Genomic DNA, 12,805 nt, shown 5'->3' with positions numbered 1-12,805 from the left:
AAGCCTGGCTCAAACACAGTGGGGTTTAGCTTTTTAATATAAATATATCAACGTGTAACAAATCAAAACAAAAAAGATAAATTCTCCTGTACAAATCAGAAGAGATAACATTTATAATCTAGCATTGCTGTCATTTTAACCCTTCATATCAAAAAAAAGTTAAGCAACGCTCATAATCCAGTTGCTTTGTGTGTTTTCCATGGGAATTCAGATGAAACTGCACCACTTAAGAAGAGGCAAAGTAAGACTCTTAAAAAATGGTTTCGTATTTACATTCCAGCCCACCCCTCCCTCCAACCAATCCCAAAACTGTCCCGTTTACGTAAAAAAATCAGTGCATTGTTTGAAGGGGGTGTAACTAAGAGTTCATACTGTCGTTGGAGTTACCGTACATGTCTGCCAGCTTTTTGAAACGGGGTCCCCAGTCACTAAGGTAATCGTAATTCTGGTCCGATGCTGAGGTGATGGACTCTAAGGAGCTGAGTGACTCTGCAATTGAGCCATTCCCCTCGAACGCGTATGTCTGGAGAGAGTCATATGGAGGAGCACAGGGATCTGTGTCAGCACCTTTCATCCTCTCCCAGATAAATTCTCTGAAGATGATGTTGTCAGGAGACAGCTTGTGTGTGGCTTTCGAAAACAGCTGAATTTCGGGCGTGATGTCCCGTCGCGTTTTCACGTCCTGAATGAAATTGAGATTCCTCAGCGTGGCCATGTCAAAAGCTTCTGTGTCCTCCTCGCCGCCCCCCTCATCATCGTACCTGACTATATTCTCCCTAATGTCCTTCTCCTCGTCAAATATCAAAGGCTCCCTCTTGCGCCTCCTCAGTGTAACAATGAGCAGCACCAGCACTGCAACACAAAAAGAAGAATATTCAAAAGCTGCTTCGCTGAGGTAAAATGTACAGGAACATAGAAACAAGGCCATTCAGCCCCTTGAGCCTATCTGTCATGGCTAATCTCTAATATTAACTTCATCGTCCTGCCTTAACCCGTCACATAAGGGGTCACAGACTTAAAACAGAGATGACGGGTAATCACTTCTCTCAAACGGGTTGTGAATCTGTGGAATTCACAGTACAGCAGACGCCAGGAAATTGAATAAATCTAAGGAGCAGTTAAACAGATTCATAACATAGTAATGGGCTGAAGGGTTACGTGGAGCGGTTAGGAAAGTGGAGTTGAGGCTGAGATGAGATCAGCCATGATTATATTGAATGGCAGAGCAGGTTCGAGGGGCTGAATGGCCTACTCCTGCTCCTGGTTCTTATGGTCATAAATCATTGCTGAACAAATCAAACAAATTTGAAATTTTCAATTGATCACCAGCCTCAACAGCTTTTTCTCTCCGGGTTGGGGGTGGGGGGTGGGGGGGGGGGGTGGGGGTGGTAAGTGTGAGAGTTGCAATTGGGGAGAAATGCTTCCTGGCATCACGGCTGAACTTTAAATACAAGTCTAATCAAAATGAAACAAGTGGTGTTCTGAGTGAAAGTGAAGTGATTCTCAAAATCCACTCAGTTAGAGACAGAGGGCAGTCACCTAGGTTTCTCACTTCCGTTCATTGGACAGTGATTTCGAAAAGAAGCTGGACACATTTTGGGAATGATCTGACTTCCCACTGGAAAACACAAGCACAAAATGTACAGGTAAGCTCAGGTAAAGTCCTTGTAATTTTCCTCTTTAGTCTTAGAGCAGTTGAGATGGCAGTTAGGGTAGGGGCATGCTCGTCCTGCAGGATGTGGGAGCTCAGGGAGACTTCCATCATCTGATGACTACACCTGTGGGAAGGGCACCCAGCTGTAGCTCCTGGGAGACCATTTTAGGGAGCTGGAGCTGGAGCTGGAGCTGGACATGCTCAGGATCATCCGAGATGCCAAGTGCATCACAGATAAGAGTTTTAGTGACGTGGTCACACCTAAGGTGCAAGCAGAGAGTAGCTGGGTAACCACCAGGAAGGGCAAAGGGAGTAGGCAGAGAGTTCAGGAATCCCCTGTGGCCATTCCCCTTGAAAACAAGCATGCTGTTTTGGATACTGTTGGTGGGGAATGACTGTTCAGGGGAAAGCAGCAGTAGCCAAGTCAGTGGCACTGTGACTGGCCCTGGGGCACAACAGGAAAGGGGAAAGGTAATCAGGACATTAGTGATAGGAGACTCAATAGTTAGAGGGTCAGACAGGAGATTCTGTGGCTGCAAATGATAATCCAGGATGGTGTGTTGCTTCCCAGGTGCCTGGGACCAGGATGTCTCAGAACAGCTGCAGAACATTCTCAAGAGGAAGGGTGAGCAGCAAGAAATCATTGCGCATGTTGGCACAAATGACATGGGTAGAAATAGGGATGAGGTCCTGCAGAGTGTTTATAGGAAAAAAGTTAAAAACCAAGACCTCGACCATGATAATCTCCACATTACTTCCAATGTCATGTGTTAGTGAGGGTAAGAACAGGAGGATATGGCAGATGAATGTGTGGCTAAAGAATTGGTGCAGGGGCAGGGACTCAGATTCCTGGGTCATTGGGATCTTTTCTGGGGCAGAAGTGACCTGTTCAAGAGGGACGGGCTGCACCTGAACTGGGGGCGGAGGGGGATCAAATATCCTGGCGGACAGATTAGTTAGTGCTACAAGGGAGGGTTTAAACTAGACTGGCAGGGGCGTGGGATCCTCAACAGCAGGGAGACAAGTGCGAGGCTGGAAGGAGATACAGTATCAGAAAAAGCGAGTTGAAGAGACAGGTCAGGCTGGAACAGGACAGGGAGTGAGAAATGCCTCTTGGATTAAGTCGCATCTATTTCAATGCAAAGGGCTGACAGGTAAGGCCAATGAACTCAGGGAATGGATAGATACATGGGACTGGGGTATTATAGCCAGGAGATGGGTGAGGTCCTCAATGAATATTTTCCTCTGTGTTTACCATGGAGAAAGACATGAAGACTTGGGAACTTGGGGAAGTTAGTGGTGATATCTTGGGACAGTCCATATCACAGTAGAGGAGGTGCTGGAAGTATTAGAATGTATGAAGGTGGATAAATCTCCTGGTCCTGACCAGATATATCCATGAACCCTGCAAGAGGCTAGAGAAGAAATTGCGGGGCCCTGGCTGATATATTTGCATCATCGTTAGCAATAGGTGAAGTCCTGGAAGACTGGAGGGTAGTGAATGTTGTGCCCTTATTGAAGAAGGGCTGCAAAGAAAAACCTGGGAATTATAGACCACTAAGCCTAACATCTGTGGTAGGTAAGTTACTTGAGAAGATTCTGAGGGATAAGATATATATGCATTTGGAAAGACAGGGTTTGATTGGGAGTAGTCAGCATGGCTTTGTGCTTGAGAGATCATGCCTCACAAATTTGTTAGAGTTCTTTGATGAAGTGATCAGGAAGGTTGATCAGGGCAGGGCGGTAGATGTAGTCTATTGATTTCAGTAAGGCCTTTGATAAGGTTCCATGTGGTATGTTGCTCTTGAAGGTTAAATCACATGGAATCCAGGGAGACCTTGCAAATTAGATACACAATTGGCATGATGGTAGGAGGCAGACTGTAATAGTGGAAGGATGCTTATTGGACTGGAGGCTTGTGACTAGAGGTGTGTGTCAGGGGTCAGTGCTGGGCTCATTGCTGCTTGTTATCTATTTCAATGACTTGGATGAGAATGTACAAGGCACAATAAGTAAGTTTGTGGATGACACTGAAATAGGTGATATCATGGACAGTGAAGAAGGTTATCAGAAATTGTAGCAGAATCTTAATCAGCTGGGGAAGTGGGCTGAGAAATGGCAAATGGAGTTTAATATAGATAAATGTGAGGTGTTGCATTTTGGAAAGTCAAATTAAGGCAGGAGTTTCATGGTGAATGGTAGGGCCTTAGGGAGTGTAGTGGAACAGAAGGACCTTGGAGTTCAGGTGCAAGGTTCTCTGAAAGTGGAGTCACAGGTAGACAGGGCAGTGAAGAAGGCTTTTGGCACACTGGCCTTCATCAGTCAGGGCATTGAGTATAAAAGTTGGGAAGTTATGTTGCAGTTCTACAGGATGTTGGTACGGCCACACGTGGAGTATTGTGTTCAGTTTTGGTCACTTTGCTGTTGGAAGGATATTATTAAACTGGAAAGAGTGTAGAAGAAATTTACAAGGATGTTGCCAGGACTCAACGGACTGAGTTATAGGGAGAGATTGGACAAGCTGGGACTTTTTTCTTTAGAGCGTAGGAGATGGAGGGGGGATCTCATAGAAGTGTACAAGATCATGAGAGGCTTGGATAAGATAAATGCATTCAGTCTTTTTCCCTGGATTGGACTAGAGAGCATTTCTTTAAGGTAAGAGGGGAAAGAATACATGGGAATCTGAGGGACAACGTTTTTTACACAGAGGGTGGTATGGATATGGAATGAGCTGCCAGCGGAAGTGGTTGAGGTGGGTACATTAACGACATTGTAACAGGTATTTGGACGAATACATGGATAGGAAAGGTTTAGAAGGATATGGGCCAAGTGCAGGGAAATGGGGTTGGCGTAGATTGACGTTTTGGTCGGCACGGACCAGTTTGAGCCAAAGGGCCTGTCTCCATGCTGTAGGACTCTATGGCTCAAATTAACTATCAGCAAGGGCAGTCTTTACCTGGTGCTGGATAATGTGCATTTTGCATCCATGAGAGGGGACTGAGGTAATCATACCTTGCTTCTCTCATTCACGGTTTGATACCTGGCTCACCACACGATGAAAATGAAGTGATTCAGAATGTAGTGGCAATCACACATTACACAGAATTCCAGCTGACAGCTCATGCATTGTGCTTTCTCATTGAATATCTGTTCACAAAGTGAGTCCAGGATGGCCTGTGAGCTCTACACAGAGGTCACAGAGGCTGGGTTTGTACTTCCTTCAGCACGGAAGATTAAGGAGTGATCTTATTGACATGCTTATGATGAAGAAAGGTATTGCTAGATCGTGAGAAAGCATTTCCTCTGGAGGTGAATTCCAGAAGTGACGGAACATGACCATATTCACTGGCAATTGTTCTCACAAAGCAGAATGGATATCTAGAACTCTTTGCAAAAATTTGATTTCAAGGTACGGTGGCTCAGTTGTCAGCACTGCTGCCTCACAGCACATGGACATGGGTTCAATTCCGGCCTCGGCGACTATCTGTGTGGAGTTTGCACATTCTGTGTGGATTTCCCCCAGGTGCTCCTGTTTCTTCCCACAGTCCAGAGATATGCAGGATAGGTGGAAAATGCAGAGTTATAGAAACAGGGTACGGCAGTGTGTTTGACTGGGAAGCTCTTCAGAGTGTGGACTGATGGGTGAATGGCCTACTTCCACACTGTAGGGATTCTATGATACAAAACTGGGTTTCATAGACATTGGTTCAGCCAGAGTACTAAGGTACATGGATCCAAGGTGGGTAAATGGACTTAAAATACAAATCAGCAAAGATCTCATTGAATTAAGCAACAGCTCGAGAGGATGAATTACCTATTGCAATTTTTGGAATTGCTTAATGTATTTTTCATTGATTGAAACTGAGCATTGAAATAACTTTCCTGTTGTCAGATGCCATTTCAATCCTACAGAAGATAGGTTTCCTTCATATGTCTGCCTGATAATCTGTGCACATAACAAACAGCTCACTGTACAGTGTCAGTTTATTAAGCCAACCTGAAGTCCTCAACATTTCGGGATGTAACTTTCCCACTGGTTGTGCAGACTCCACACGAGAATCTCAGAAGTGTTACAATGTAGAAATAGAATATTTGGCCCATCTTGCCTGAACCGGCTTGTTTAATGAGCATCATTATCCAGTACCTATCTCCTGCTTTTCCTCCATACACATTATACCTTTCTTTCTTGCTAGTACTATTTTATTCATTACTGAAAGGAAGTTCATAGATTTTACAATTCCTTTCATTCCTTTTGGATAATTTTTTTGATTTGATTTGATTTATTGTTGTCACACATACCTAGGTACGGTGAAAAGTTTTGTTTTGCATGCAATGCAGGCAGATCATTTCATACAAAGTGCATCAAGGTAATAGAACAGAGCGAGGAATACAGTATTATGGCTGCAGAGAAGGTGCATAGAGAGTGAGGTCAACATTACATTTGAAATTTGAGAGGCCCATTCTGAAGTCTAATAACAGCGGGGAAGAAGCTGTTCTTGAATCTGTTGCTACGTGTGCACAGACTACCAGGCAGACATATGAACGAAATCTATCTTGTGTTGGACTAAAGCTGTGTATAGCAACAGGAAGGTTTGCTGCTATCTCTTTTGGGGCACTTGGTGGTTCATTTAACCAATTTGCTACATTTTTTCTTCAGCTGTTCATTTGTCACTTTTGTTAAGCATAGAACTGGGAAGTTAGGAATATAGGTGCAGGCCATTCAGCCCTGCAAGACTGCTCCTCCATTCTAGATCAAGGCTGAACATCCACCTCAACACCAATTACCAGGGGTCACATTAAGAGAAGAATTTGAGGAGGCACGAACAAAAAAAATTTGCCTCAGAGGATGGTGCGTACCTGGAATCCGTGGTCCATTTTTCTGGTGGAGACAAAAACCCTTCATTCATTTAAAAGGAACCTGGATCTGCTCCTAAATCCTTGGATCATGCAAGGGGGTGTGGGAAGTGGCAGTAGAATTGGCGACTAGCCTATTCAGCCAGCACAGGCACAGTGGGCCGAATGGCCTCTTTCTGTGCCATAATGCTCTATGGTTCTATATGAGATCTAATTCTATTTGCAAGCTACCATTGCATCTGGCTTTGAAGCCAGAGAACTCCAGATCAGAACGATTTGCTGCATTCAAACGTTTTTCTCGGCTCCTCTCTGCAAATTATTTTAAAACTATGGCCTTTATATAACCATCCTCTGATCAGTTTCACCCAATCTTATCTTATCACTCAGACTTTCTCCATTGAGGTCTGATATACCTTCATGTTTGGCTTCTTTTTGTGATTCTGGTCTTTCTCTAATCTCGTCAAGGCGCCTCCAGTATCTGAGATAACAAAGTGTAGAGCTGGATGAACACAGCAGGCCAAGCAGCATCAGAGGAGCAGGAAGGCTGACATTTCGGGTCTGGACCCATCCAGCTCTACACCTTGTTATCTCAGATTCTCCAGCATCGGCAGTTCCTATTATCTCCTCCTCCAGTATCTGTTGTTCTTCTCGCTGTACTTTAAAACTTTAAGGTGTGTGCAAAAGACAGTCTTTTGATTCATTTGTAAAATAGACACTTGGAAGTTATCGTGCACATATTCCAATCGAATATTTGTAACCAGAATTGCTGATGGTGTCATTGGCCTTGCCTTCTGTATACTCTGAGCAAAGTCCTTTGCAATAAAATTCCTGCATCCACATGAGCTCAGGTTAAGCTGGAGTCTGAGACCTTTCCACTCTTAAGATCATATGCTATGATACAATGATGATATTAGGAGCATGTCTCTTAAAACTATATTGCACACTAGCTGAGAGGCAACAAGGTGCAGGGCTGGATGAACACAGCAGGCCAAGCAGCATCATAGGAGCAGAAAGGCTGACGTTTCGGGCCTAGACCCAGAGGCATCAGTGTGACACAAAAATTGCGAAAAGGTTTTGCTATTACCTTCTCCTTCACATTCCCGCGAACGTAGCTTGTCTCAGAAATGGTTAGCATGACAACAACCATGGACTGTTGTAAAAGCTCATCTGGTTCACTAATAGTCTTTGGGGAAGGAAAGCTGCTGTTCCTCTCTGGTCTGGTCTACATGTGACTCCAGACCCACAGCAGTGTGGCTGACTCTTAACTGGAATGGCCCGCAAACCACTCAGCTCAAGGGGTAGGATGGGTAATAAATGTTGGCCTTGCCACATCCCGTGAAATATCACAGAATTGTTATGGTGCAGGAACGGGCCACTCAGCCCATCATGCCTGCTCCACTCGTCAAGCTGTGTCATCATTACTTAGTGCCAACCTCCTGCTCTTTCTCCCGTACTCTCACACACTATTTCTGTCCATATAATCACCCAATTGCCTTGAATACCTCAACCGAACCTGCAACCACCGCATTTCCAGGCACTGCATTCCACACCCTAATTATTCACAGTGTGTAAAACGTCAACCATTGTATTGAAATATATTCCATTACAATAAAGCCTGTGCAAGGCAAATTATCATTAAGAGTTACACAGCATGACATCGGCCCCACATTCTGCTTGAGCAGAGCATCTCACTGTTTGTCAGACCATACACCTCCCCTTACAAGCGGAAGCATGAGATGATATTGGTGCGTCTGGGCACCTCCAAATAAAAATTCCCGTTTCGAAATGGACAGTGCCAGGACAAAACCATTGAAGACACAGCCACGTACCTAAAAGTGTCAGAACACAGGCCAGTATGGCAATGAGCGCTCCAGTGCTGAGGCCAGCAGGTAGGACGAAGGCTTCAGCGTTGCAAGATTGAGCGATGCCGTCATCATCACAAGTACAGACTCGGACTGTGAGGGTATTGGTGCTGCTCAACGGTGGGGTCCCATTGTCCACTATCACAATTGGCAGGAAGTAAACAGCCTGTTCCTGCCGATTGAATCCAGCTCGCCGAGTCAGAATCGTGGCTGTGTTATCTAGATGTGTTTTCAGAAAATAATCACACTATATTTATATACAAATCCACAGAATTATGCATAACAAAGAAATGTAGCCCAACCTATAAGTCCATGTCAGTGTTTTATAAAGTATTCATTGAAAGGATCCAGGCCTCAATAGCTGGGCCAATGTTTATTGTCCATCCTTAATTGTGAAGGTGGTAGTGAGCTATATTGCCTAATAATTTCATTTTTTTTTCAACATGGTCCATGTGTGGTAACAACTTCCACAAACTGGAGGTCATTGCTGGGAGCAGAATTGGCATGTCAAACATTGGCATGTATGGACCCTGAAATGAGCCATCCAGCTTCCTGGGCATGTTGGTGGTGAGCTGCCTTCTTGAACTGCTGTGATCTATTTGGCACAGACAGGGCCATTAGGGAGGAGGTTCCAGAGGCTGAGAGACAATGAAGGAATGTCAATACAGTTCCAAGTTAGGATGGTGAGTGGCTCAGAGGGGAACTTGCAAGTGGCAGTCTTTCCATGTATCTGCTGCCCTTGCCCTTTGAGATGGTAGAGGTCGTGGTTTGGAAAGTTCTGTCAAAGGTGTCTTGGTGAATCTCCCAGCCAGAGCCGGGGCTGCAGGAGGTGAAATGAGTGGGGTTTACAGTAAGGTCCAATACCAAGGACCTGAGGCCCTAAGGGGAGCTTCATAACACTCAGACTGAGGGAGGGATCATTGTGCTCAGTTTGGGAATGGGGCTGAAGGTGGGAGACCCTGGTCTAGAGCAGCTCTTGGCCAAATGAATTCTCTCTGCCCCTGGTTCACACCCTATGTCAAGGTCCATCAACACAACCTAGTAGTGCTTCCTCAGCCATTAAGGTATCCACTGGGGAATCAAAAGAGGCATGGCACAGTGGCTCAGTGGTTAGCACTGCTACCTGACAGCACTAGGGACCTAGGTTCAATTCTACCATCAGGTGACTGTCTGTGCAGACTTTACATCCTGTGTCCACATGGGTCTCCTCCCACAGTCCAGAGATGTGTAGGTTAGGTGCATTGGTTGTGCTAAATTGCCCATGGTGTCCTGGGATGTGCAAGCTAGGTTGATTAGTCATGGGAAATGCAGGGTTACAGGGATAGAAAGGGGGTGGGTCAGAGTGGGATGCCTTTCAGAGAATCAATGTGTTCCCAATGGGTTGAATGGCCTGCTTCCATACTTTAGTGATTCTATGATTCCTTTCCCTGAGTATCTTTAGAACATGAAACTTATTGCTACATAGAGTGAGGCAAATAGCATCCATTCACTTAATGAAACATTAGGCGAGGGGGCATAGCACCTCTGGGTTATATAAATAATCGGTTGTGTTTTTGTATTTGTGCGATGAACAATATGTCCTATAATATACAAGTATAGGTGACCCTTTGCTTAATGTAATATATCCTTCAGTGCTATAGCCATTTGGCACTCCTGCTGCATGTGATTTATTCAGACAAAAATCAATGCTATTGTAAATTTCCACTTTCTTCTCACTTGTTTGACTCTAACTAGGCAGCGCAAAATGTGTCTTTGCGATTCTTTCTCATTCGGCAGCTGGACATGCCCTTGAGTATATTACAGCTTAATTACGAGCAGCACAGTGCCCTCCATTAGCTGGTGACATGAGGATGTATTGTGCGGGTGTCACAGGTCTCGAGTGCATTTGCACTTTGGTTGATCAGCTTCGCAATGAACAACATGTTTGTGTTGAAAAGTCATTAGCAGAGCAAAAAAAAATGCATTTTTGTCATGCTGTCATATCACAATGTAAAATGCGTGACATCAAAAATAGGTCAGTTCGCTTTCCATGTCTTCTCAACCCAATTTGCTGGAGAATCAAACACTGAGGCTTATTTTTCCTAACTGTCTTGCACAAGTTGTCTCTTTTTTGTACATGTTAATTTCTGTTAAGTCACCTCTACTTGCCTGATGTCACATCATAACCCCCTAGGCAAGTTGTGCAGGAACTGATGGGCTGTGGAAATTTCAGACAGAGACGCTATGCGCTGATCGGATTAAGAGAGATAAACATCACATCTGAAAAAGTTTGCCGCATTAAGTGAGTTATTTCGGTGTCGTAATGATCCAATAGCACTGCATCCAATCTGGCAGTTCGTTCAAATTTATAAATAATCACGAGGACAATTAATTTAGAATGGATCCGTTCCAAACAATTGGCAAATTGGAAACGCTATCTCTGCTTCTCTCTCCAAAGGTACCGGCACGCTTTCCACCACTTTCTGTTTTTAGTTTCAAATCTGCAGCATCTGCAGTACTTTGTTTTTATTCTAGAATTAATATCCAGCTGAAGAAATGGCTCACATTTTGCTAAACATGCAAGAGAAAGGTCACAAGCAGCAAAACTCTGACTGACCTGAGGAACGATCAAGCAGAATAGAAATAGTTACCTCTGTTATCTTGCACTGTGAAATTCAGGTTATTGGCTGACCCAGCAGCAAGGGAAAAATAGAAGTGGTGTCCGCTGGGTGGTTTATCTCTGTCCACTGCACTGATTCTCTGAATTATCTGTAATTGCAGTTAAAGATTAGATTTGATTTCCAGCCCAAAGCATGACTGAAAAGAACTTGACCACTCCAGCACAAATTTCGAAGGTCGAGATATTTGCATGAGACAAATAGACATGTCCAAGACTTTGTGAAGAGCCATGCATCATGTAAGACGACGACACGAGGAAACGGGGAAAGGGGGAATTGTTTTGTCATTCACAGAATAACAGAGTTGTTACAGTGCAGAAAGAGGCTGTTTGGCCCATCATATCTGCACTCGTGGTATTGCCCAGTGCCAAACTCCTGCCTTTTCCTATATGCTGGTGCTTGACTTCAATCCAAATAAATATCTAACGCCCCTCTTGAATGGCTCAATTAAACCTGCCTCCACCATATTCCCAGGCAGTACATTTCATACCCTGACTATTCACTGTGTGAAAGGTTTTTTTTCTCTTAGATCACCCTTGCTTTATTTGCACATCACTTTAAATCTATGCCCTCTCATTCCTTTTTTTTTTCACAATGGGAACAGCTTCTCCCTATCTGCTCTGTCCAGGCCACTCCTGATTTTGAAAACGCTTTACCAGATCTCCTCTTGGCCTTCTTCTCTCCAAGGAGAACGGTCCCGAATTCTTCAATCTATCCTCATGTTAAAGTTTCTCTTTCCTGGAACCATTGTCGTGAATCGCTTCTATACACTTTCCAATGTGTTTGTGTGCTTTCTATAATGTAGCACCCACACCTGTACACCATTCTCCAGCTTAGGTCAAACAAGTGTCTTACACAAGTTCAACTTAATTTCCCTGCTCTTGTACTCTGTGGCCCATTTAGTAAGGCCAAGTACACTTTTTGTTTTCAATAACTCTTCTCTCCACCTGTCTTGCCACTTTTAATGATCTGTGCACAAGAACACCCCCTTTAGAATTATGCCTCCTATTTTGCATTACTTTTCAATTTCCTTCTGACCAAAGTGTATCACATCACACTTCTACACATTGAACTTCGCCTGTCACCTGTCCAGCAACTTCACTAACTTGCCAATGTCCTTTTGGAGTTGTACATTGTCCTCCTCACAGTTTACAGATCTTCCAAGTTTCATGTCATTTGCAAGTTTGAAATTGCTCCCTATATACTGAGATCTAGATCATTAATGTATACTAGGAAAAGGAATGCTCCCAATACTGACCCCTGGGGAGCTCCACTACAATTATTCCTCCAGCCTAAAATATCCATTGACCATTGCTCTCTGATTTCTATTACTCAGCCAATGCTTCCTGTCATGTCATATGCAATCTGATGAGCTTGGGGTTTATTGTTCCATTTACTTGTTGAGGAAAGACTCTATATAGCTTCTCTCTATCTCCATCCACCCTAACCTCCCAGAAAAGGACGTCCACATCATACTTCAAGATGGCAATGGGTTTATACTCATTATTGACCTGTGCCTTAACATCTGATAGTATTAAAACAGAATCACACAATCAGGTTATGATCAACACTTCCTCTAAGCTCCACTCGTCCTGCTCTGGCTTATTGATGTCCTGCAGGAGGACTTAGCATGTTTCCATTCCTCACGGAACTGCTCATTGAAGAACTCTGCAAAGTGACACAGGGCAACATCATCATGGTTAAAGTAAGAGAACACGGCGAGGTAAACACAGGAGGAAGGTTAGCCATCCAGAATCTACAGGGAGACAAACAGATCA

At 44.1% G+C, this 12,805-nt stretch overlaps 1 protein-coding gene across 1 annotated transcript in view; it reads right to left on the bottom strand.

Annotated features, from left to right (window-relative positions):
• Positions 1-358: 358 nt before the first annotated feature.
• cdh7a (cadherin 7a) overlaps positions 359-12,805 on the bottom strand; it is a 131,712-nt gene continuing 119,265 nt past the window's right edge. Inside the window, exons 8-10 of the mRNA XM_048596199.1 lie at positions 11,001-11,118; positions 8,338-8,589; positions 359-852 (exon numbers count right to left, since the gene is read on the bottom strand). Of these exons, the coding sequence (XP_048452156.1) occupies positions 359-852; positions 8,338-8,589; positions 11,001-11,118 (864 nt within the window). The remainder of the gene's footprint in view (positions 853-8,337; positions 8,590-11,000; positions 11,119-12,805) is intronic.

Source organism: Rhincodon typus, chromosome 4 (genome assembly GCF_021869965.1).
Source record: "Rhincodon typus isolate 14 chromosome 4, sRhiTyp1.1, whole genome shotgun sequence".
NCBI classification, from domain to species: domain Eukaryota; kingdom Metazoa; phylum Chordata; class Chondrichthyes; order Orectolobiformes; family Rhincodontidae; genus Rhincodon; species Rhincodon typus.
This window is presented reverse-complemented; position numbering and strand designations above follow the sequence as displayed.